This window comes from Pygocentrus nattereri, chromosome 21 (assembly GCF_015220715.1).
Source record: "Pygocentrus nattereri isolate fPygNat1 chromosome 21, fPygNat1.pri, whole genome shotgun sequence".
Classification (NCBI taxonomy): Eukaryota; Metazoa; Chordata; class Actinopteri; order Characiformes; family Serrasalmidae; genus Pygocentrus; species Pygocentrus nattereri.
The window spans coordinates 20,297,470-20,323,542 of record NC_051231.1 but is presented as its reverse complement, the minus strand read 5'-3'; the positions used below and the strand labels follow the sequence as shown (position 1 = coordinate 20,323,542).

The following is a 26,073-nucleotide window of genomic DNA, read 5'->3' as shown; positions in this document are numbered from 1 at the left end:
GAATGTGAAGAATGAAGTGTGTATTTTTCACATGTATTTAAGGAAATGTGGAAATTTTACAATTATTTTTACATATTTATGATATTTCACATGTGACATATCATTTTGTTGTCATTCACTGTTCCTGTACAACAATTCACTTCTCAAACAAAACAATATTTACAAAATATTTTTTATTAACCACAGTTTTCAGTTTCTTTTCTCAACTTGCTGCTACTCTATTGATAGTCTCTAAATGTTAAAAGAAAAAAATATATATTTATATATATTTTATTATAATATATAATTATATATAAATTCTTTTCTTTCTTTTTATTTCTTTGTTTATTTTTTTATATGATAAGTAATTGGGTGTACAAAACAACAGCACATGAAACACCTTACGTGCTAGACTCTACCTAATGTGATAACTGTAAGCAAGCCAACGTTAGCCAACTACTTGGCTAACTTATTTGAAGGGAATAAGTTAACATGAGCTGCTAAGAGCTGCCAATACTAATACGGCAAGTAATCTTAAATTGATAGTCAGTTAGTTAGCAAGGCTGTGCCAGTGTTGTAATGGCATCATTTGCTTTCGTTAGCCTATAACTATAATTTTCCATGCCAGGACCTTTTAATTCAATCTCATTAAACAGAAATTACACATCACAAATAATAAAAATGAATGTAACCATTCTTGTTCAAGTATATTACTTACGGTATTAATTATCTCTCTCATTTGTCTTCTGTTTAAATCTAGCTGCTGGCTTGTCCATTTAAAATGAAGAAAAAAAACTTAAGTTGCTGTGGGGTGAGGTGGAGGGATGGTCATAGCACATAAACCCTTACAGAAAGTCATGTTTTTCAATCAAAAACCACACGTCAGTTAAGCTATGTATACACATTTTTTGACAAGTTTTGCTGTATGCTAACCGAAAGCATCAGCTGCTGATAAAGGCAACTAAGACTTTTTTTACTTCCATTAGATAAGTGATAAAGCTAGTTAAAAAGTCTATAAACAGGTTGCATAATCTTATAACGTTCTTATAACAATACCAGAATAAGAAATATTAGATATATTAGCCAGATTTAAGATGTTCCATCCATCCATTTTCTAAGCCGCTTCTCCGTCAGGGTCGCGGGGATTTAAGATGTTATCACTTTTTAATTTTTTTGCAGCATACCTCGAAAATTAGCACAAGTCAAATTTTGTTGAGTTGTTAACTCATTTCAAATAGACTTGCTTATTTTATTTCTGACATTCTTTCACATATAAAAATGGGCAAGAAAATTCAGGCCTTACAATGTTGGCTATTACCATGGCCAGTTACATAATTTGAGTTACATAATGCAAATCAGCCCACCTTAAATTCCTACGTTAAACTGTCTGTAAAATGGGTATTTGCACTTAAAATGGTTTACCTTTTATTTATTTAAATGAAAAACATATCTACACATCTGGTCAAATTTAAAAGTATTTTTTACATGTAAATATATGGTTAATTACTGGTGACTAAGTTGTCAATTTTACAGTTGTTATGTAAATATATAGGAGATTAACATATTGTAAGTGTACAGCAGAATAAGAGTTACATGACATTAATCTTGAGATGCAGGTGACTGTGGAATCACAATTGTTATTTTATTCTTATTTACTGTTAATATGGTACAGTAAATTAAAGGTAAAGTTAATGCTACTTTGAGCCAGTAATTTACTGTTATTTATACTGTGAAGTTTTGTACAGTGGTTGTTCATCTTAAACAGACTTGCTTATGTGGTCTGAAGTATATTTTTTGCAGTATAACTAAAGAATACTATATGCAAAATTAAAGCTGCAAACTATGGACACGTCTTGGCTGATAGACTATATTTTGGGTAATGGGAAAACTGTACATTTGAGTTGCTGCTGAAGTATTACTTTAAGCATGCAAACTGTAACTGACAAACTCTCCAGCTCACTTGAGTTGGAGCCATATGACACTCAGAAGCCCATCGACTTCTAAACATACTTATGATAAACAGGGGACGTTAATCCCCGGCTAGAAGTGGGACGCTCTTTATCTTGCCTTTCCATTCACACACTTGTCCCGAGTGCAAGGTTACAAAAATGTCACTCGCAGAGGCGTCCTCTTTGACTCGTGAGTGACACGTAGGAGTACGCTGCAGTAGAAAATGATGCAAAGGATAATCCCTTGTCTAACTGCATATTTACAAGCTTTGACCTGGTTTAATGTCTAAGAGGCTTACACTCCTGGAGTTTTTTTATTCACACATTCAGGCGTTGCGCTGTGCATCCTATCTGCGTTATTGATTTAAATCACAGGGGCGCCCGATTGATATGCATCGGCCGGTTTCGGAGCCTGCAGCAGGGGTATTTGTAAGCATCTGTGGCCTAGAAATTAATTTTGGCGGTGGCATTTGCGTGTGAAGCACAGCTTCTGAGTGCCATTCATGATCAGACTGATGATGATGCTGCCTGACACTTGACTCCTTTCATGTAGGGCCAGTTTGCCTGGTAAACTGAACATTCTGAAACTGAATTTGAGTCATCAGAAGTCACTGGAGAATTGTCAAGTGAGAGTGTGCACAAGTGAGGTCAGAATGCCACAAACATGTGTTTTTGTGGGAGAAATCACCTACTGTTCAATGCTCAGATGTAGTAGGCACAGGAGGAGTGGACATTGCCTTGAAATAATTGACCTTTGACAGTCATCTCTGAAATGGCAGGCTTTACGCAAAGGGCCAAGCTGTGCCTGATGATAATCCATGAGATGGTTCAAGATGGATTTGGGTCAGAATATAGCTCCCCCAACTTAAACCTACTTAACATGTGAAAAGTCTATCAGTGGCAAAAAAAGTTTTTCATTCACCTCCTTTCTGTGGATTTTGAGAATATATGGAAAAACTGGATGGAAAAGCCAAACATTGATGAACAGCAATGAAAGCAGATTCTTTGAATAAGCCATTCCATAGAGGGAATGAAAGTCACATTGTTTGGCAGTATATGAATTGTTTGCTGTAGTGGCATTCACAGCGATTCAGTGGGCATCAGTGAAGCAGGACTGTGACATCAGCCCTCATTAAATCCAGCTATTGTCTTTTTATTGTGATACACTAAAAATGAGTATTTCCTGCATATTTCTTGACTTAAGTGTAAGGTTACATTGGTGCTGGTTTTACAGCAAGCTACTGTATTTAAGGAATACAGTAGATTACTGCAGAATTTCCTTTTTAAAGTTACAGCACTTTTTTTTCTTTGAGGGATGTAAAGTAGGTCTTCCATAGTCCTGCTCCGAAGAACCCTTTTGTCACCATTTCATATTATAGTTAATGTTCAGACCTCATACATCCCCTGCACTAGATATGTGCACCCACTGATAATCCTGCTGTACAGCTTTGGTTATCCACGACTTTTGAATGGTAAAAAGCTTTCTGTACTGGCAGTGCTCTTAGTTGGGTGTTTTATGCCTTTTATAAGAATATCACAGTGTGCTTTTAATCTCATTTGCTTTTCAGCCTAATCACATCATTTTATTGGCACATATTTTTTGTCTAGGATTCTGTGTCTGCCACTAAAACTGTCCTGTATGAAGACTGTTTCAGCTGTCATGCCTTTCATCACGTCAGGTTCAAGCCGAAGAGGCAGGCCTGGTGAATGTGGCTTTCTTCCTCTGCTGTCTCACTCTAGCTACAGGACAAATAATGAAGTGGTGTGAAATTGTGTTGGACCCAGATACTCTCCTGCCAAAAATATCATCAAAAACGCTCTTGGAAATTATCTGTGTACTGTTTCATGTTGGCATTTCTGATAATGGGATGGAATAAACAAACTGCTAATCAAATGCAGTTCCATTGCGAGAATCTTTATTGGACTCATTAAAAAAATGCACAACCAGGCTTATGATGCATGTGGGTGTTGTGTATGCTGAAGCTTCTCGTAGCTCATACTTGTTTTAAGGATTTAATGTGTTGCGGATGTATTAAGGTTAATCTGTCTCTCCCGCTAAACCTATGCAGTCCTGCTGGGAGATCAAAACCACCCAGAGAAGATGAGGGATGGGTCAGGCGCTTTATATAACCACTTCCTTGGCCCCACACTTTGATACATAAAGCACAAGTTCGAACTGCTATTTGTCATAATGCTGGCATCGCAGGAAAAGCCCTTGTTTTGGATCAAACTAGACTGTTTAATAAGAACGAAGCAGTTCTTTTAACAACTTCTCAAAAACTCCAACATTCTTTTCTAGAGAGGCTTAAACTGGACTTAGAGAGGATCCAGGGTCTACATTTTAGCCTGAACCTATTGGGAAAGCACGTAAAGCCAGCAGAGTACACAAGATTAGAGAGAAGCCCATCAGGAGCCCTGGAGGAGCTGCCAGAAAGAGTAGAAAGGAAGGAGTCTGAGAAGAGTTTTAAGCAGGGATAACATTTTCATCTGAACTCGAAAACAGCCTAAGAACATTCTGCAAAGCACTGCGTTTTGAGCCCAAACCTGACTGCAACCGAACCAGACTTGAACCGAACTACCACCCAGCTGAGATCTAATAAAAACAAAACAAAACACACATTTTCACTAATTGTGACTGCTAAATGACCAATAATCACTGTGAAATCACAGGGAATTACTAACTAATAGTTGTGTTACTTCCACAATAATTTACATTAAAAGTAAATAGCAGTAAAATAGCATCTGTATACTATGACTCGACAGTCACTTGGACAAGAAGATTATTGTGATGTAGCTGTATCTCTACTGTACACTTACAGTACTTATGTGCAATTAAAAAACAGTAATCTCCTGTATTTTAATATAACAATCATAAAGTTAATGTAACTCTGTTCATATTACATATAACAGACATTTGAACTTTACTTACAAGTTGCACAAACATGACCAAAACATATATCTGGCATTACCAGTAATAAATAACAATTTTGTCAGCACCCCAGTGTTCCTTCATTTAATCAATCAATCAGTCAATCAATCAATAAGAAAATCCAGACAATAAGCTTTTAAAATAGCAAAACCTGAAACGTAACAATGAAAACATATAAAATGTTTTAAAATTAAAATGTTCATTTTTTAATCTGTCATATCTCATATCCCATGCGTTACAGCTCAATGTTAACCTCACAGCAATTTATTATGTTATTGCAGAAAATATCTTAAGATAATGATTGTAGCAATTTACTGTAAAAATTATATTTATGTAAATATCGTGAATTTCTGGCAATCATTAACATTAATTTTAAAAAATGCATTCAACAATCAGTGCTTTCCAACAACATAACAAAATATGTTTGTCTGGATACAGTATCATAGCTACATAACAATGAAGATCCATAACTACATTGATTAAGGCATTGGTTTCATTTGGTTTCATAATGGCCTTGTGGATGTTTGTGAACCACACTGATGGCAGTACAGGTGACCTTAACATGCCAGATTACAGAAAACAGAAAAACAGGTGTAAAAGGCAGTAAATGTAAGGAACGAAAGTAACTTTAATAATAACTAGTAATAACTTTAGTAACAACTACTTCAGGCAAAAAGACCTGAATGTGAACCTGACTAAAACCCTGATGTGAATATTTCATTCATATTCAGCTTGGACACTTCAAGCTCAAAAACGCAATCTTGTCTTTTATCTAGTGTCTTCTTCAATATATCATTCATATATATATATATATGTTGGAACAACACCTTGTATCCCCAAAATGGTAAATCTACAGGAGAAGGAAAAAACATACTTTAAGTCAATGTAAGCTTGTAAGTCAAAGTCTTTTCAAGTAATTCTGCGTCATTTATTTGGGACGATGGTTAGGCTATATCCAAGGCTGACATATAAAAAGGGACATGGAGATGTTCACTCAATGTTACATTTAGAAAAAATACATTGATAATGAGCTTTATAATAGCATTTGTAATGCCCCTTTTATTTATTTATCTGATGGAATTCACCAAATACATTCAATAACTGGAGAGCTCTGAGAAGTCAGTCTTCTAGTGTTATTCTATTCTTCTAAAGTTTTTAAAAGACAAAACATTTTTATTATTTTGTGCTGTATTATGTTTACTTGTATTTATTCTAATGTTAAAAAGTGTCACTGCCAAAATTACTTACTGCTAACATAAATATTTTTAAATTATTTTCTTGGCTGCTTAAAAGTTTGCACACTACTGGACACTTAGATGGCCGTAACCCTGTTTGAGATGCTTTTCGAGATGCTAGCTTCATACTGTATATATGGCAGCCGAGAGCGAGCAAGAGTTGCTGGAACACAACTAATCCATCACATTGGGTAAGTGAGTTTTGTCACCTGTGAAAATCTGCAAATATTGAACAATTAAATAATATATATTTTTCACATTCAGTTATACATGTGTTTAAATAAATTGCATAAACAACGCATTAAGTAACTAAAGGCTGTAAAAGTCAACATGAATTGGAAATCACAATACATTTTCATGACTTTCATAATGTACTTGTAACACAATGTAACATAATGTAACACAATATCAGGCAGGGTGACTAAGCTACATTAGTTTTTGCTTAATGAAATGCGATGTTGAAACATTGGGTAATATTATTTGTCCCTGCCTTTTCCCTGTTGCATGGTGATGTAGATGAAAAACAAAAGATGTTTTAGAGGTAGGTAAAAGTCATTACATTTTGATAGAAGTTTACAGAAAAAAAGACGTCTTTTAAATGATATATGGTGACCAGAGATATTAACAATATAAGAGAAATTTTGATTTCAGGTCCACTTTGTGTTTTAGGACAGGTGCCTGTAACAAATTCAACTATGAGGTGCTTATTGACTCATACTTCACCATATTAGCATCCATCTTTAGCAGTCCATCAGTCTGTCTGAGGGGGGAGCAGTATCAGATCAGACCTTTTCCCTGTTTTTTTTTGTTTTTTTTTACTAACATACAAATATAGCAAGCATAAGCCACATTTAGAGTGTATAAAGAAGAAGGAAAGACTTAACGTTGCCTTGTGTGTATGTGCATGCCATTACAGATAAGCTGTGGCCTACAAACCTCACCATGTCTCAGTTTTCTCTTCAGCAGCATCCAACCCACCAGGTGCGGAGGATGTGTGTGTAGGTTGTGTGTGCCTGTGTGGGTTTGCGTCAGTAAGATCTGTCACAAATGACACACACTGTGTCTGTCTTTCTGCTGGTAAGGTGTGTCAAGCTGCTGACGATTTTGCCGAACCTCTTCCTCTTTTTTTTAACTCTTGCCCCTAGCTGGCTGAATTTACCTTGACATTTCACTGAGAGAGTTTGTCATCATGCCATAAAAGATTATTCGCATGTCAGGGATTTGCTGAGGGTATATATATCGCCTGCAGAACCTGGAGCAGCGTTCTGCTGTTCTCAATGTAGCCTAAAGGAAACAGCCATGGCGTAAACAGTTTCTCAGGAAACTCACCATATGATATAAAGAACAAGCTTTTAGAAATAACACTGTTAATCATTTTCTGAGGGGGGCAAATAGAAAATACGGAGCTGTGCATTGTATAATTCATTCTTAATGTGTCTGTTCAATGTTTTGTGTACACATATATATCCTTATTGGTGGGTACTAATTTTTGTATATTTTCAGGACAAAACTGTCCTGACCCCGGAAAACCAGAAAAAAACAGCACCATTGCATGCCAGCACTACTAAAATATTCCTAACTTTGAAGAGTGGCTTTTCTTTTTTGTACCTGCCAAATTCAAAATCCAAATGGTAAGACAATTGGTTTAATTTTTTATTACATACAGATGGTTACATGGGCTTGATTGCAAAACCCTTTATAGAACACGTTCAAGAATTCAAATTTTTTAATGTGGTTGTTGGGAGTGGGCTTTACACATATAAGAAATACCAGTTCTATATCATGATTAACACAACTTTTATTAGATAAATAAAGATGTGTTTTATTGTTATCAACTGTCATAAACTGTTATTCTTTTAAAAAGCTTTTTATATCTAAAATTGTTGCAAATGGAAATAGTATTTTGGTACTAAACCCACACATGTTAAACATCAAATTCCAAAATTATATGCATTAATTTGGATTCCCCTAACCCTACCCCCACTGGAGTTCCTCGACACCAAACTCTTAAAACAATGTCTTTATGGACATTGCATTGTGCATAGGATCACAATCATACTGGAACAGTAAAGGGCCTTACTGAAACTGCTGCAACAAAGTTGGAATACTTTGCATTATGTGTAGTGATGGCTTGCGTGCTGCTGCTTGGCCATAGAAACCTATTTCAGTGGCCGACACATAGTTGTTGTGCTGATATTGTTTCCAGATGCAGTTTGGAAATTTGTAGTGAGTAATTTAGTAGAGGATAGACAATTTTTACTAGTCCTACTGTGAGTTTGTGCAGTCAACCGCAACATGGCTGAGCTATTGTTGCTCCTAGACGTTTCCATGTCACAATAGCAGCTCTTACAGCAGATCTAGCAGTGCAAAAATTTCACAACCTGACTTGTGGCAAAAGTGGCCTCTTATAACTGTGCCTCATTTAAAATCACTGAGCCCTTCAGTCATGGCTATCTGCTTGATTTTGTACACCTTTTAGCAATAGGTATGGCTGAAACACCTGAACTCTATAAATAAGTGTGTTGTCCACATACTTTTGGCCACATAGTGTATACACATACACATGATGCAGCACAGTGGTGTCTCAAATCCATCACATTTCTCAAACATGAGGTGTTCCCTAGGGGCTTTTTTTAACATGAAGCACACACAAATTTGCTCACATTTTCTATTAATCAAAGTTATATAATTTGCTCATTAATGGACCAAATTCTGAAATTCTAAGAATCAGTTGATAATTTGATATAGATATATCTTTTATACCTCAAATACAACACTACTATATATTTTTATCATAAAACGCATGACAGATTGGCCAAACGCAAAACAATAGTTGGGCCATTTGCCCATTGCTTGTTCGGGCAAAAATCTGCTCATTCAGGTCATACAGTCCTACACTGTATCTTAATATTTCTGTTTTCTGTTTATTAGAGTCTGCGATATACTGGCAATCTGTCCAGGGTGTATTCCACCCAATGACCAGTTTGATAGGCTCCAGCACCCCCCTGCAACCCAGAAGGATAAGCGGCTTAGAACATGTGTGTGTCCCTGTGTGTGTGGGTGTGTGTGTGTGTGTGTGTGTGTGTGTGTGTGTGTGTGTGTGTGTGTGTGTGTGTCTGTGCGCGTGTGTGTGTGTGTGTGTGTTTATTAGATCACTCAACGTTATTGAAGTGCAATATTTCAGAATGGCAAGTTTCGTAACAGCATAGAAACACTGAACAAAATCTGTGTGTGCCCCCTATATAACATGCTAGTCACAATCCAATAAAACAGTATGCTAAATATGAGATGCATACAAAAACCAATGTCCTGAAAAAAACATGCATGTTTCGCTGTGTTCAGTCTGGTGTGTGTATATCAGTCTAGCACTAAGATCATGTCTGGAGAATGCCCTACGCAAGCACAAGGTCAGAAGAGGAACTAGGTCAGTGCCAGAAGCATGTTGCCAGATTGGTCATGCCCACTCTGTTGATGCAAGGCATGTGTAGACAAGTAGGCTGGGAATGCTAATGCAAGAATTACTGCTGCATTCAATGTGTCTTCAACATAAACTTGAAAAATGGACTTAACTGAACTATAACAAACCATGCACGGCCTTTAACAGACTCCAAATACTGGAGAAAAGTTAACTGGGAAGTCTTCATTTAAAATTATGAAGCCATTATATGACAAGGAATTCATACAAACGGGGTGTCCATTCAGCTCTGTCCCCTAAACAATGTTGGAGAACTTAAAATATGCATCATCATGAAAATTGTCAAATAATGATTACAGATTGCTGAGAACATAAATTTAAATTGTTAATGTTTTAGGTTAATTTGGGGTAGTCAAGTTTAATGAAGTAATGATGACAGCTTTACATTTTCATTTTACTTCTACCATTTGCACTGAAGGTAAAATATGCCAAAAAACTTTAAAGACTGCTTAAAGACTACAGATTTATCCAAGACGTGCAATGTTTTCTTTAAATACTGTCTGTATTTACAGTTGCACAACTTCTGTTCTATATAACATGACATTTTGCAGCGCTTTCTGAGAATTTGTCTTATTTTATGAACATTTGTGATAATGTGTACATCCTCTTATGAATGAGTGCATCTATTTAGAATTTGCAGCAGCATACATGAACTATGGTTGTACAGCACACACATATGTGCTCATTCACACACCACTGCTTTTACACATTTAGTTTGGCAAATAGTAAAGTGTCAAGGCTAAAATTGCCTCCTCAGGAAATGAAAACTGGTGCAGTTCATGACATTCTAAAAGGGGAAGTAGTCATGACGTATGAGCTGTTTGTGTGTCTCGCCACCTTTAGACTGTGAGGTTACTCTTAAAAAAAAAACATGGAAAAAGACAAAAGGTGAATGCAACAGAAACAGGAAGACCGCTGTCTGTCGCTCCATTCTCTTGGCTTCCTTTTCTCTTTTATCTCTTTAGCAAAAATCTTTCATTCTTTGTTTTTCTCCTTCACAAACAGCCACATGAGAACTGTCTCACCTCATCTGAACTATTGGTTGTATCTGTGTGGCTGTAACCATTGGCCTGTCTCATACAGCGTGGCTTAGCAGCAGGCTAGCACTAGGAAGTTACAGTGAAGATATCTAATGTCCCCTCTGTTCGTATCATGCCAGGTCAGAGAGTGTGTGTGTGCGAGGGCCAACCACTCCTTCCCAGCCCTCTAAACCTCTCATTACTGTCTCCTCCTGGCACTGTGGGTCACAGCTTTCCATCCAAATGTCTAGAGAGAGGGCCAGAGGGGACAAGCAGTCCAAATCTGTCTGTCTGCATGTCCCACTGCCCCCTCAAATCCTCACAGCTTAAGAGGGCTTTGGTATGGCGGTGGTGGCACAGCCCTCCATATCCACCTTTCCTTTCTTACCCAACACACCCAAATCAGACGATAACTCTCACATTCATATTGTCAGTATCGACATACATTTCTCTTAACCTTAACGCACTAGTCTGCACAATTATCCCCTTACCACAAATAAAACACATTTTTAAATGGCCTTGCTAGATCTGCCCTGGTCAACTGTCAGTGCTATTTTTGTGAAATGGTGGTTTCTAAGAGCAGCAAGAACTCATTGATGAATCAACTCAGTTATGAAGCTGAAACCATACAAACTCACAGAGTGGGGCCACCAAGCACTGAAGCATGTATTACGTAAGTCATCCTCTTTTGCATTACTAACTATTGCCTCTGGAACATCAGTACAAGAACTGTGCATCGGAAGCTTCATGAAATGAGTTTCTATGGCTGAGCAGCTGCACTCAAGCCTATGATCGCTATGCACAATGCCAAGCATTGGCTGGAGCAGTGTAAATCCCTCTGCTTTTGGACACTGGAGCAATGGAAGTGTGTTTTCTAGAGTAATAAATCATGCTTCACTATCCGATGGACGAATCTGAGCCTGGTGGATGCCAATCTAACAGAACACATAGTGCCAATGGTCTGGAACTGCTTTTCAGGATTTGCACATCAATTGCAGTGAAGGGAACAGTTAATGCTACAGCATACAAAGATATTGTAGACAATTATATCCTTCCACCTTTGTGGCAACAGTTAGGGTAAGGCCTTTTCCTGAGCAATGACCTCAACCCCACAGAACACCTTTGGGATGAATTGGAACATTAAGCCACAACATCAATACCTGACCACAAAAACACTATTCTGACTGAACAGGCACATATTCTACATTGCATTTCTGAAAACAGTAGTGGCAACCATCTTTAGAACAGAATTTTGTCACTAATGAAGTGTGTCATGATTGAGGCATGCAGTGTTAACAATGCTAATTGCGACTCTACTTGTTAGTTTCATTAGTCCAGTGCAGAGGTAAAATGAGGCAAAACATGTAAAGGAAATAGAAACATTTGATTTTGACCAGACTTACTTTGAAAAAGAACATTTTAGTGATAGCTGAGGGAGAAGAATATTACAAAGGCAAAATTGCCTATTTTGTCCTGCAGAGACTTTGCATGGTTCTTACGTCCCTCTGGCCTGCTAATCGGCATGTGTGGAAGCGCTGACTCATTAGCGCGGGCTGCTGAATCCCCAGTGGTGCGTACAGAGCCAGGTCAGGCAAGAGAGAGAACGCTGCACAGACGCAGGAGCTGGGCTGAAATCTGCAGCTCTAGAACCAAGTGATCCCAGAAAGTTCACATGTATTACAGCTAGGCAAATGCTCTTTTACTCTCTTTCTAGCACTTCCTCAGGGGTGCACCTTCATGTAAGTTTGATTCAACACATAGGCCACTTCTACATGAGCTCAAATGTAAAAACAGGGGTTCCTCCTGGAGAGTTTTTTTTCTCTATCAAATCACACCTGTGTACAAAAAATGAGTCGGGAATTCAAATGTAAACATGCAAGAATGTACAGTTAAAATTAGTAACTATAAGCAGGTGCTGGATTTATTTCAAAGAATTGAAAGAATACCTCAGGAGGGGCATTTTCATATTTTTCCCCTTACTATCCATGTAACATAAACCAGCCATTAGGGGTGTACTTTGTGTACTTCTGAAAAACATACCTAGCTAGCAAGGTGTGTGTCTTAGCTAAAGCTAACATCACTTGCTAATGAGGCTTGTTTAAGGCATGGACTTTCTGAGCAGTCATATAGGTAGGACTTTCTGCTAAAAGACAAGCAATGGTTGCATACTGAGTCAGATTGCACTCTACACATCCAAAACTAAAATGAACTGTCACTAGACATCTTTGAACTCAAGGCATCTTGTACCCATACTACTTTTACATTAAACCACAGTGACCTCCAGATTTATTGGCATTATTGGTTGTCAACATGTATGCATATCTGTAATTTTCTCTCTCACTTTCTCTGCTGTATTCTATCTCTTTTTAATTTATTGCTCTCTCATCCTAACTTGGCTTTTCTAATAAACTCTTGCTCTCTCATCTCCACTTTCTGCACACCTCCCCAAACCCTGCAATCATCTCGTTGACTGCTTATCACCACATAATTGGAAGGACAGCAATTAGCAGACACTAATTGATCCGCATATGGATGAAAGCGGACTGACACAGCACTTTAGCGCTCGGCTAATTCTTTTCCTATCCATGGCCTATATAAAACAGCTCTTTGAGATAAATCAGGGATGGAGCGGTCCATTTCACGCACTGCTTCTTAGAAAAGTAGTGCGAGAAGCTTCCCCGCTATTGGCGATACCTCTTCTCACAGGCCATTGGAAAGCAGGGCCTGGTGAATTATAGACGTCCAATTATTCACACTGTAAAACATCTGCTTAGCCAAGCGCCCAGACCAATTCAATAAGTTGTTCCACCGATGAGGCTTCGCTTTTACTGGAGACAGATTTTTTGCCAGCATTTATCACCAGGTTTTCCAATACAAGGCACCAGACAGCAGAGCACAATGAATTGACCTCTGAATGGACTCTCTCAGCAGCCTGTTACAGCTGAAAGAACCTCTGCCTGGGTTTTAGTGTTTGTGAACAGGGGAAGCTTATTTTGCATGACCTCAAGTCTGGGTTGCGGTGCACTTTCGAAGGGATACACCAAATTCTGTGTGAAAGCTTCTACACATAATCCTACTAATCCTCTCAGGTGTGGTGTCACTCTACACAGTACGGCAGCTTATTGGTGATGGGAAATCAAGACACAGGCCAGATATCCTTAAACACTTGCCTGTCTGCATGTTAATACTGCATAGAACTTTAACATGTTTATATTAAGTAGCATTGACCTCTAGAATTATAGGCACCCCTGATTAAGATAAGGATTCATTGGTTGTCAGTGAAATATATATTTTTAGTTATGAATACATTTATTTTGACTGATTATTGTATAACAAAGTACAGTCATATGCATAACATTTGAACATTGAATTAAATTTTGGTAAACATTCTATACAGGGAACAAACTTGATTTTTTTTTTTTGCTTCTGTTTATTACTTCTGTATCTTTTATTTGCAGAGCTTAACACATAAACATACAGTATCTCACAAAAGTGAATACACCCCTCACATTTCTGCAAATATTTTATTTTATCTTTTCACGAGACAACACTATAGAAATGAAACTTGGATATAACTTAAAGTAGTCAGTGTACAGCTTGTATAGCAGTATAGATTTACTGTCCTCTGAAAAGAACTCAACACACAGCCTTAATAGCTGGCAACACAAGTGAGTACACCTCACAGTGAACATGTCCAAATTGTGCCCGATTTTGTCGTTGTCCCTCCCTTGTGTCATGTGACTCATTAGAGTTACAAGGTTCCAAGTGTGAATGGGGAGCAGGGCTGTTAAATTTGGTGTTTTGGGTAAAATTCAGTCATACTGGCCACTGGATATTCAACATGGGACCTCATGGGACAAAGAAATCTATGAGGATGTGAGAAATAGAATTGTTGCTTTCCACAAAGATGGCCTAGGCTATAAGAAGATTGCTAACACCACATTAGCTATAGCTGTCACAAACTGCTTCACAGGAGGGGCAGGAATCAAGTGCAAGTTTAATTCCGGATGCAAGGTAGGTAATAACAGGCAGGGGGTCAGAAATCCATAAAAGCAGGCCACAGAAAGCAGACAAATCCAAAGAGGGCAAATCCAAAAGAGTAGTCAAAAACAAACCAAGAGGTAAGGTCAAAACACCAGAAAACCAAATCATAAACATAAATGCTCAGAATTGTGGAAAAACCAAACAAGACTTCACAATGAGCACCTGCAAACGCAGGGTATATATACACAAGATGGCAGACTACAGAGGTCAAAGGATCAAGAAATGCCTAGTATTGGGGAAACGGTGACCTCCTGTGGAATGGCAGTCGGCAGATGTGACAATAGCATGGTGGTCAAGGTCATACAGCAGGTTTCCAGGAGAGGTTCCACTCGGAACAGGCCTCGCCAGTATCGACCAAAGAAGTTCACATCATCATATCCAGAGGTTGAGTGCTGTTAGCATTGCTTCAGAGGTTGAAAAAGTGGGAGGTCAGCCTGTCAGTGATCAGACCATACACCACACAATGCATCAACTCTGTCTGCATGGACATCCTCCCAGAAGGAAGCCTTCTGAAGCTGACACACAAGAAAGTCTGCAAACAGTTTGCTGAAGACAAAGAATATGGATTACTAGAACCATGTCCTGTGGTCTGACGAGACCAAGATAAACTTGTTTGGCTCAGATGGTGTCCAGCATGTGTGGTGGCACCCTGGTGAGGAGTACCAAGACAACTGTCTCTTGCCTACAGTCAAGCATGGTGGTGGTAGCATCATGGTCTGGAGCTGCATGAGTGCTGCTGGCACTGGAGAGTTTCGGTTCATTGAGGGAAGCATGTATTCCAACATGTACTGTGACATTCTGAAGCAGAGCATGATCCCCTCCCTTTGGAAACTGCACCACATAATGACCCCAAACTGCCTTGCTGAAGGTGAATTGAGGACCAGTGGGGCATCCTCAAGCGGAAGGAGGAAGAGCACAAGGTGTCTAACATCCACCAGCTCTGTGATGTCATCATGGAGGAGTGGAATAAGATTCCAGTAGCAACCTATGCAGCTCTGGTGAATGTCATGCCCAAAAGGGTTAAGGCAGTGCGAGATAATAATGGTGGTCACACTAAATATTGACACTTTGAGCACAATTTGGACATGTTCACTGTGAGGTGTACTGACTTGTGTTGCCAGTGGCCAGTGAGTGTATATCATGTTATATAACTGTATTGCTACAACAATTATTATTGCTATAATTCCTTTATTACTATTACTCCTTTATTACCTATTACTGTAATTCTAAACTTTTTATTTTTTGCTTTATAATATCAAACAAATTAGATGAATATCAGTATACAGTACTATGTACTTTGTACCACTGGCCTCTTTTCCTTTGGTAGGTTTGCTTAGCTGTGCTTACACCTGCATGAGAGGAAGTTACATGCAATCAGCTCTTGTTTTTAGTTCGATTCACATATCATGTCGTAGGCCAGAGCCCACAACTCTGCACTAGTGCAGAGAAAATCCAGGAAAATCATTGCCTTTTCTGGCAACAGCAGACTAAGTTGCTTCTCTTGCAGCTCAGTTGTATCTTGCCCTGATGATATTTGCATTTTATGACAACAAATCTGGCTTTCCTGTATGTGATAACGTGTTATTGCATGATTGTAAACTTTTTTTTTCCAATGAGGAAGATGCATTTACCTGAAATAAACAGTCATATTTAGGGGAAATCTGTGGCTTCAGTCCATCAGTGAAACTGAAAGCCGCAGATGGTGCCTCCGCATTGTGCAAGCACACTTCTCGTGTTCAACTTCCTCACATATCCAGACTTTTAGCTGATATTAACTGATGGGGGGCCAGTTTGCATACCTCACTCATTGTAAAATGACAGACTGAGTATCTCTCTGAACAGTCATAACACTTGAAACTCTGATGATTTGGGGCTCTTTCGTATCTGAATTTAACTTTTTCACATAGTAGGTAAAAGAGTAAAATAATAAGCATTAATAATAGCTGAAAAATAAGGGTTTGAGGTATTTGTTTCTGATTTTTCTCAAAACTTCACTCACAACCTTGGTGATCACAAAGCTGTGTTTTGACCTCTGGTTTGGGAACCTCTCACTGCAGCTGTCTGTATGTTTGATGTAGTGTATGCTTCAGGTTTTTATGAAGTGAAATAAGAGGAACCCCATTAGCATGCGCATCCAAATACAAACTGGCATGGTTACTGAGCATAGGTACAAAATATCAAAGTTACAATTTACCTAACAATGCTCTTTTACAGCAGTTAGGGTGAGGTTGGTCAAGCTACACAGAATTGCATTCAATCTAATGAGAAAGTGTAGCACACAATTCAAAACACCTAAATTTAAAATGAATTATTAGATAAAAGTAATAACTGCCTACATCTTTTCTACTACATATACTCAAGTAAAATTGCGGGTATTAAAATTGTGAGTATTATTACAATACTTTTACTTCCATTCAACTGCATTAGTCAGGAAAGTAATTACCCAGCTCAATTTCAGTCATTAACATTTAGTTACTAATTTCCTTTTTTGCTGTTGTTTAATTTATTTATGTTATGTTAGAGACAGGCGGCACGGTGTATCCCTTCAACAGTGCACCGCAACCTAGACTTGAGGTCATGCAAAGAAAAAAACGGAAAAGTCAAAAACCGGAATAGACAAAACATATAGTCAAAACATACAGAGCAAAATCCAAAAACGGTCAAAACAGTCAAAGCACAAGTAAAGAAGTCAAAGAAATAATGCTCAGTAGTCCAGTGAAATGGCAATACCTCACAATGAGGAGAATAAACCAAGGACTACTTAAAGTCTAAGACAAACACAAACACAGGTGAATCGATTTAGATGTTAGGTGACTGAGAACGAGGCAGTTGCATGTGATTGGAGGACTAGATGACATCATTGGGACTGGAATTATGAGAAATGGAGTCCTGAAGCATGCTAGGCAAGGGAGGAGAACCCAGAAGCATGACAACAGCATCTTTACTACTTTGTGATTGGTTATGCCTTTGACCTCTGATGGTTATGACTTTATTTTACACATCAAACATCACAAAGAAAAGAATAAAGCCTAACAAATTTATATTCCTATGCAGACAGATGCTGTTCTACAAAATTAATTAACACTTAGTTTTTTGTACTTTTACTTTTTTTTGGAAAAGCACTTTTACTTGAGTGATTATGTATGCAGTTATTATACTTTTATCTTCAGCTTAGCCTACTCTATCCACCTCTGTATGTTATTAATGTGAAATGCCATTTATTTTGTATATGCATGAAAGGTGACAATGTTAGATAATACAGTGGATAGATCGTGTGTAACTTTTTTGATGTGGAATGTTAGCCTGGTGGCAAAGTCTATGTCATTGTTTAGATCTTGCTTGCTTACAACAACATAGTGTGGCTTCAGTAGCATAGCATTTTAAATTGCAAACTAAATGTTATGTAGAAACTCTAAACAAACACTTTTGCAATCTCATGTGAATAGCTATGTATTTTGACAAAACCCTTGGCAGGGGGACGACTAGCAAGTGCTTCCTCCAAACCAACCACCGCATCTTTTTGAGTTGTCGCAAATACCACGCCAATAGACAACTCAATGAGCTTGGAGAACAGTCAATTCTGTTACAACAGCTGTCAGGCACTCACAATGGCTAGAATATTGCTGAGTGCGAGAAGGCCATCCTATCCACCTAGAGCGACTGAGGATATTTAAGCTTTCTTGGACACGGATGGTTGTGGCATCACCTAGTACTGAGCTCATGATTTTCTTGTGAGGGCCTAGGCTTAGATGGTTGTGTCATTCGGAAGCTCCAGTTATTAAAAAGCTATATTATAATGTGGTGACAGGCAAATAAGGTGAGGCAAGGGACCCATGCATGAAATTTTCAATGGGCCCCAAATGGGATCAGTTCTATTTTGTCCCCAGACAGAATTATTATTGAAATCTTAACACAGTGTTACAATTTAGAGCTGGATAACAAATGTTACATGCAATACCTGGAAATAGCAGTTGGGTTTGTGGAGGTAAAGTGTTTTTTGCATGTGATGTGTATATGTATACGTGCTGTCACTGACATGATTGCAACAGCCTCTCAAGCTTGTGTGCCCTGACCACAAGAACATCTGCATCCTTTCTGAAACTCAACGTCAGAGATGCAGTGGGAGGAACCCACCACACAAGACAGGTACACACCAGACAGCAAGCATATTAAACTACTTTTATCTTAACTAATATAGATATAATAATGAGCGACATATTTAAATTCTGTTAATAAATAAAAGAATTTTGATTGCATATATATATGTGTATGTAATATGTTTGTTTGTTTTTTTTCTTTTACATTCAGGTAGAAACACAGCAAGGCCACATGTGTGCTGAAATAGCTTGTTTATTAATGAGCTTGCCACTATACATATAGTTGTATTCAAAATGAGAAACTGCAATGCTCAGATCTACCATTGTTATGTACAGCAAAGTGCTTTCATTTCTGCCCACATACAGAACCCACCTTCAGACACATGGGAACGCACTGTAGCTGACTAAAAAAGCAGATGCACGCACGCACGCACATGAGGAAAAACAAAGCTAATCGTGTGGAAAACTGATCTACCGAGATGAAGAAGATTCTTCCAACTATAAGTTTTTTTGAACACAAAGTAGGAGACAGGTTGATAAAACACACATCATGGTCAATTATGCACCAGTCAGATAGAATTGCTGTAATACTCAAAGAGAGAAAAGAAAAGAGCATCACAACAGCATTGGCTGTTTTCTTAAAGCCACAAATGGATTCAGCTTCACTCAGTTTGAACTTTTTGGTGTGAGGCTGGTTTAATGGAGTCTTTAACATCTTTTTCTTGCACATGCATAATGTGTATCAGTCCATGGTTAAGCAGCTGCTTAGCTTCATGTGGTTGCTTAGAGTTGATGCTGGTGCACATTAGGCCTACTTACAAATGCCTACAATTACAGTTCAGGAAATCTAAATTCTGACGACAGATAGTGGTATTGAAACATTCAGATTGGACAAATGGCCTGTCTTGATTTACATGCAAGGCAAGAAAATCATATCCCTATAATACTTCAGGGTATTTGCATGTTAAAAGAGCATCTGTCAGGCATTCATGGAGTCACAAGTCATGATATTGTGTATTAAAAGTTATGATGATGGGTTAGGCTGTTTGCAGGAAACAGTAAAAGCCTGTTTAGCCAATAACCAATGGACATCATTTGTTACATTATTCTTTAAATGAAATTGAGTAGACCCTTTGTTTGGCATGTCAGTTGGTCATCATATTACCATCAATGTTTAGGTTGAAAAGAAGTAGATCTTGTTAGTGTAACCATGTTGAAATCAATAATGCTAAAAAAATACATATGTTTCAGAAACAAAGTGTAAAGATACTAAAAATGTACAAACTTTAAAAAATTCTGATATTTCCTATTAACAATACATGTTGGAAAGTAATATTGTGACATAAACCTATAAAACCTAATGTATACCATTATGTGAGGCAATCTGGTCATACTGTACACACTTAAAAATAGAGCTGCCAAAAAGGGTTTTAGGCCACAGAAGAACCACGTTTAGGTCCCTAAAGAACCTTCAACTGATTATTTTTCAAAGCATTCACTTTTTAATGAAACCAAAAGTGGTTCTTCTATTTCATGCCTTGAAAGAACCCTTTTTGACTCCTTTATTTTCAAGAGCGCACTTGGGTTAGTTATTAGTGTGATGTCCAAAGTTCCAAATAGTGTCACATCCACTCCAGGCTGAACTTGGAGTTTACTGACAAATTAATTGGGACTGGTCAAGATTTGAAAACAGCGAATTCCATAATAAATCTTCACATTAGACATGGTGCAACTGAAAGAATAGTAAGACCCTGAGGAGCAGACTGACGTTGTGGCCTGTAAGGCAAGCTGAGGCGAGCCGCATGCAGTGAGGTTCTGGTTGATCGACGTGTTGTGATATGAAATTGTACCACCATTATGACAGGTTGAGTGGAGCCAAGTCCGGCCTTTGCAAAATTAGCATCGTCCTTGCGTTTCTGTCTACCATAATGCTATTCATCAAGAGCCAGCCCAAAGTAGGAGGTGTGGACCAGATGGGTTTCTTTTTTTTTCTTTACACTGGTTCATTTATATACAGCTTTTTTGCATTTATCACTTTGACACTAATTTGCCTGAGCCCATCTGTGAAATGTCTACTCTTTTTTCTGGTGCTCTTGCTAAAATATTTAATAAATAAACAAATGAGGCTATTGGAAACATTACAAAATAATATATTAAATAATTAAAAAAATAAAGTCATTGAATAAATAATCCAGAGATGCTGGTATGGTCACTACAAAGATCTCCCTATTAAGAAACCTTCATTTTAACATCTTCTCAATGTTTAAATAAATGTTTATTTACAGTTGAAAAAGAAAAATGTGTCTGAAAGACTGCACCATGTTGTTTGGAAATATTTCATCGTTTGAAAGGTTTTGTCTTTGCAAAATTCACCTCTGTTGCTACATACATATTTGCAGATGAAATCAGTGATTCCAAATGTCCATAAGCATCAATCTTAATGGCTGAATCAAAACAGGGTCAATGCAGTTCCACAGTGAGCTGATGTTAAAGGTCCTGAGTCCGTTTTGATACTGCTGGTGTTGATTCTTGTATTGGTTCAGTGTGAAGCCTGGATATTATATATGCACACATATATAATACGTGTATGAGGAACAGTTTGATTAACAGGTTTAATTGTGTGAATCTTAATGTAGAGACATAAGCTCTCCCTGCTCGTGAGATACACCATTGAACTCTCAAGTTGTGGTGACACGCTTGGATGTGCAGAATCTGCATTTAAATAATCAACAACACTTTCCCTGATAGTTTGGGCCAAAGTCCTCTTTTACACCCATTCACGAATCCATTTTTAGGTCACATAAGAGCTCTTGCTTTTAGCAAGTCAAATGTAGATGCTATTTTGTAACACCACCAAGCATCATGTATGAACACTTTTGCATTCATGCTTCATCCATGAACACAATGTGTCGGTGGACTCAATGTATCATGGACTCGGTTTCTACAATTGGGGTTCTAGTATTACATTACTTTAAACATTTTGAGCACTTTGAATATGCCATGTCTAAATCTATTCTTACTGTACATATATGTAAAGGCAAATTGCTCCTCCTACATAGTGGACAAAATATATCTATATAGTAAGGTTGATTGAAGGCCTCTGATCATGCATTTGTTCTTGCCCCTATTTTCTTTTCGTATTTTCCTCTCACATTAGACGTTCCTCTCTCGGTTCACATCCTGGATACCTGAATTATTTGTAACAATATAACATTACACCATGGATGTGATGTATTTAAACAATCACACTAGCATTGGTAGTATGAAGTCTAATGAAAGTGTGTATCAGAACAAAAAAAACACATATGGTGATGGTCATACACTTGATTACAGTTCAAACTGATCAAACTGTCAGCTGTTTGCTGCAAGGAGGAGCACAGTAAGAAAGAAAACCATTCCTGTGGGTGTGCGAGGGACGACATGACACAAACAGTCGTTATGCAACCCGAGTAAATGAGGTTAATGTGAAAGCTAGCACACAGCGATCGTTTTGACTGGGTGCCCCATGCTCCTTTGCTTCACTGCTGTTGCTGCACCACATGTGGCTGCGTCTTCACAGGGGTGCAAGGCATTGGAGGAGGATTAGCTGTTTATGTAAGATTGAAACTGCAGGGTTTGTTGTCCCTCTGTGACAGCTGATAGTGAGAGGTAAACTTTGCCGGGTTTGCTGACGCTAAAATGAAAATGAGTGTGGGAGTCGGATAATAGGATGGTTCCCGTTTGAGAAGCAGCAAGAAAGCAGTGCACTCAGTCAACTCAGCCGGCTTCAGACGGTTGCTCCGGGAACAGAGCGGCCGGGAGAGAAAAAGACACACATGCACTCGTGCACGCACACACACGAATCATCACAGATGAATTACCTACGGGAGGCACTAGGACCTAGACAAACGATCCCTGAGAGAGTCAATGGGGCCAGCTGGCAGACGCAGATTTCTCGCCCTGATCAGGGCAGCTGCAGCCAGACTGCAGACATGACATGCATTTTACAGAGCTAGGGCAGTAACCCCCCTCCCCAAAACCCACCCTCGCACCCAAACCCCCTCACTTCCCCTCCCTGACGCTCCTGCACAAAGACTGCTGCCTGCATGGACAGATGCACAGCTCCCAGAAAGAACGGTCCCCAACCCCCCCCTTACCGTAACCCCCAAACCCTAGTCCCCTTCACCCGCAGCCTGTCCTGCCTGAAAGCAAGCGCACTCCGGCACACACAGACAGTGCAGGGCTCCTTTCAATCATGCCTGTATCTCATGTCTTACGGCATTAGCAAGGTGATGAAATTGCTGTTACCTAATTAAAGAGCAGAGGTTCAATTTTGTGCCAGCCGCCTGCCACTCCGCAGCACATTATGTCTGGCAGCTTTCTGACACTCCACCATACTGTATGCCTGTCAAGTGTAGCAGATTTTAATTAGCTTCACACAAGCTGATTCTCACCCAACCTAGCTCTTTATCCTTTCAGATTGCTAATACCATCAGTACTCAATACTGTAATACAGCACCTACTCCATGATATATCTTGTGCAAATAGGTCTTGAGTCTTCCAGTTGAACTACTCTGAATTTCTTTGAATACCTTGGCGGAGCAGAACAGTAATGCTGTTATGAACAGTCATGAAATTTACAGTGCTATGTGGTTTATAAATACTAATGCATGGCTAGCACTACCAGGTCTGTGCTGCTCTCATGCAACATTTCAATGTCCAGAGATAAAAATTATGTTTTTGAACTCTGATAAAACCCTGGAATAATTCAGACCTGTTACAAGTTTATCTGCTGTCACTAAGAATCACAACTTTGCTGCCTATGACCTTTTCTTGCCCTGACATTATTTTGTAGGCTGAATGTCTGCTTTTTGTCTGAAACTGGGTCTCTGGTGTCTGAATATTTAACTCCACTTAAGGACTCTGCAGAGCCCCATGCTGTTCTTTCCTAACCCAACAAGATGTGACATGCTTGGAAAACAAAAGCATTAGCACTTACGGAATTCATAGAGAAATAAAACAATGGAAAAAAGGAATTGTCCAAGGTCAGGGACATGGACATAACATGTTCAAGACCTCTGGTTTTGGCAGACATGTCTGCTGACCCAAAATCACATTGGACTTGACCTTAGTAGGTAAACACCAGGTCAGAGATGCTTGGTACAAGTAAGTCCCCAGAAATCATCTCGTTCACCTCTGGAGTGCAGTAGTCTGGAAAGTCAAAGTGGGATCCTGAGTTGGCATGAAACGCTTCAAAGTCCTTGTCCAGAGTGGAGCAGTCCATAGGCATGCTGTCAAAGTTTGTGTTGGATATGATATGCAAGATTTCCTCATCCAGTTCCTCATCTGAAGAAGCTGATGAAACAAAGGAGGAGGAGCTGATGGAGGTCGGCGTAGAGGATCTTCCAGAATTAGACCCTCGTGCCTCAGAGGCCCTGACCTCTGAGGGTGCCTGAGACCCACTGTCAGAGGAGAGACTCTGGAGATTGCTGGGCTGTGAGGTGGGCACTTTGACTCTGAGTTGAGGAATGGGCTGCTGGTCTTTGATGGGAATAGTGGTCTGCTGGTGGAGGACAACAAGACTTGTCTGATTCTGGTCATCTTGCAGGGTCACTGGACTTGCCAGGTTTACATCCACTGTGTCATCATCACTCATGCTCTCACTGTAGCTCTTGTGTTTATTGCCATTGAAGTTCACTTTGTGTTTGGAGGAGTTGGGTTTAATTTTGAGCCCTTTGCTGGTGAAATTGGCAGATCTACCTGAATGGGACTTGCTGGCTTTTAGTGGGAGCTTGTCCCCAATTTTGACAGGTGTGCAGCACTTGCTCTTCTTCCTGGGACGGTACTTGTAGTCAGGATAGTCAGCCATGTGCTTCAGGCGCAGTCTCTCTGCCTCTTTGATGAAGGGTATCTTCTCATAGTCTGGGAGCAATTTCCAGCGTTTTCCGAGGCGCTTGGAGATTTCTGCATTGTGCATGTCAGGCCACTGCTCCATGATCTTCCGTCTCTCAATTTGGGACCACACCATGAATGCGTTCATGGGTCGTTTGATGTGCCCAGTGGGAGTTTTGCACCAGTTAGGGTCTTTGCTGGACGGGACATGTCCAAACACTTCATCAGCATCCTCTGCTCCCAGTCCCACGAACACCTCTCGGCTCGAATCTCTGTCCATGGCTGTAGAGTATTTTTGCTGAACCATGATGCAGGAGCACACTCTATTCAGAAGTGTCTCTAGAGTCATCCATGACTAGACACTGTATGATGCATTCAAGTCTCTTATCAATGCTTGCTTTTTGTCCTAAAAGAAAGGAAGGCAAGTTTTAGGGTTCCTATCATAGAATAGTTCCTTTGGTTAATGCAGACTGTAAAACAGGAATGCTGATTGCTTAACCAATGCATCATCCTTGCCTGATCTATGAAATACAGTTTATTTCATGTTGGCATATAAATTTATATAAAAATTGGTATACTCTATGTGAGATAAAGTACTTACAGTAAATAAATGCTGCTTTTCTGCTACAGTGTACAGTGCTGCTCCGGCTGGTCCTTTCCTCAGGCAGACATGAGCTGCACTGTAGCAGATGTGATAGAAGGCAGTGAAAAAAAAGGCTGCGGTGTGGTGTCTGCGTGCAGTTCCATCAAGCCTGTCCCATACAGAAAGCATGCAGACCCTCTCTCTAACACTCCCTATCCCCTTTCTGTCTCACTGTCTTTCTCTCTTTCTCTCTTTCCCTGTTTGCCGTCTCTCCTCCCTATTCCCTCTTTGTAGGGACGGCCCCCCGTCTGCTGCTCTATAAACCCACACTGTAAACAGCTCAACCTTACCAGACACAGACTCCTCCCCTCCCACCCACCACTCTGAGCCATGGTGTGTGTGTATATGTGTGTGTAAGAGAGAGAGACAGAGAGAAAAAAAAGGGGGGTGAAAGTTTCCATGCATTGAGGCACAGCGACAGCAGCGGCTGGAAAGAGAGAGCGAGCGAGCGAAAGGCAGAGAGAGAGAGAGAGAGAGAGAGAGAAGTGCTAAATGAGGAAGGTACTAACATTAAATGCTACAGACTGAAACTTAAAACCTTTAAACATGTCACCACCACGTCAGTGTCACTGCAGTGGTGAGAGTGATCCCCCATCCAAATAATGTTTGCACTGTGGTGGTCGTATGGAGGTCTTGACCATTGAAGAACCATCCAAAAGAGCGTTAGCAAATTAAAGAGAGTAAAAGAGGGACCTCCATTACTTTCTTCTACAGCTTCAACTTCTTACTCCAAAATAAACATAACAGTTTGCAAAGTTTTCCATGTAATTATGTAATAATTAACCTTGTAATTTTTAACCTGTGTTAAAAAAGTCCTCTTTGGTACAGTTAA

General features: G+C 39.2%; 1 protein-coding gene and 1 long non-coding RNA gene across 3 annotated transcripts in view; one reads left to right on the top strand and one right to left on the bottom strand.

The window, feature by feature from the left end:
* Window positions 1-3,808, top strand: part of LOC108425713 — a 57,023-nt gene extending 53,215 nt beyond the window's left edge. Inside the window, exon 3 of one of the 2 annotated variants that reach the window (XR_001857728.1) lies at window positions 3,608-3,808. This is a non-coding gene — a long non-coding RNA (uncharacterized LOC108425713). Of the gene's footprint in view, window positions 1-3,536 lie in introns of both variants that reach the window. The other variant, XR_001857729.1, reaches the window with a different exon arrangement.
* Window positions 3,809-22,876: 19,068 nt separating this feature from the next.
* sox12 (SRY-box transcription factor 12) lies at window positions 22,877-25,507 on the bottom strand. The gene is made up of 2 exons (XM_017694594.2): window positions 25,200-25,507; window positions 22,877-25,004 (listed from the first exon to the last, which is right to left on the bottom strand). Exon 2 carries the CDS (start codon window positions 24,945-24,947, stop codon window positions 23,835-23,837), a length of 1,113 nt encoding a protein of 370 aa, XP_017550083.1. The 5' UTR covers window positions 24,948-25,004; window positions 25,200-25,507; the 3' UTR covers window positions 22,877-23,834.
* Between the last annotated feature and the right edge of the window lie 566 nt (window positions 25,508-26,073).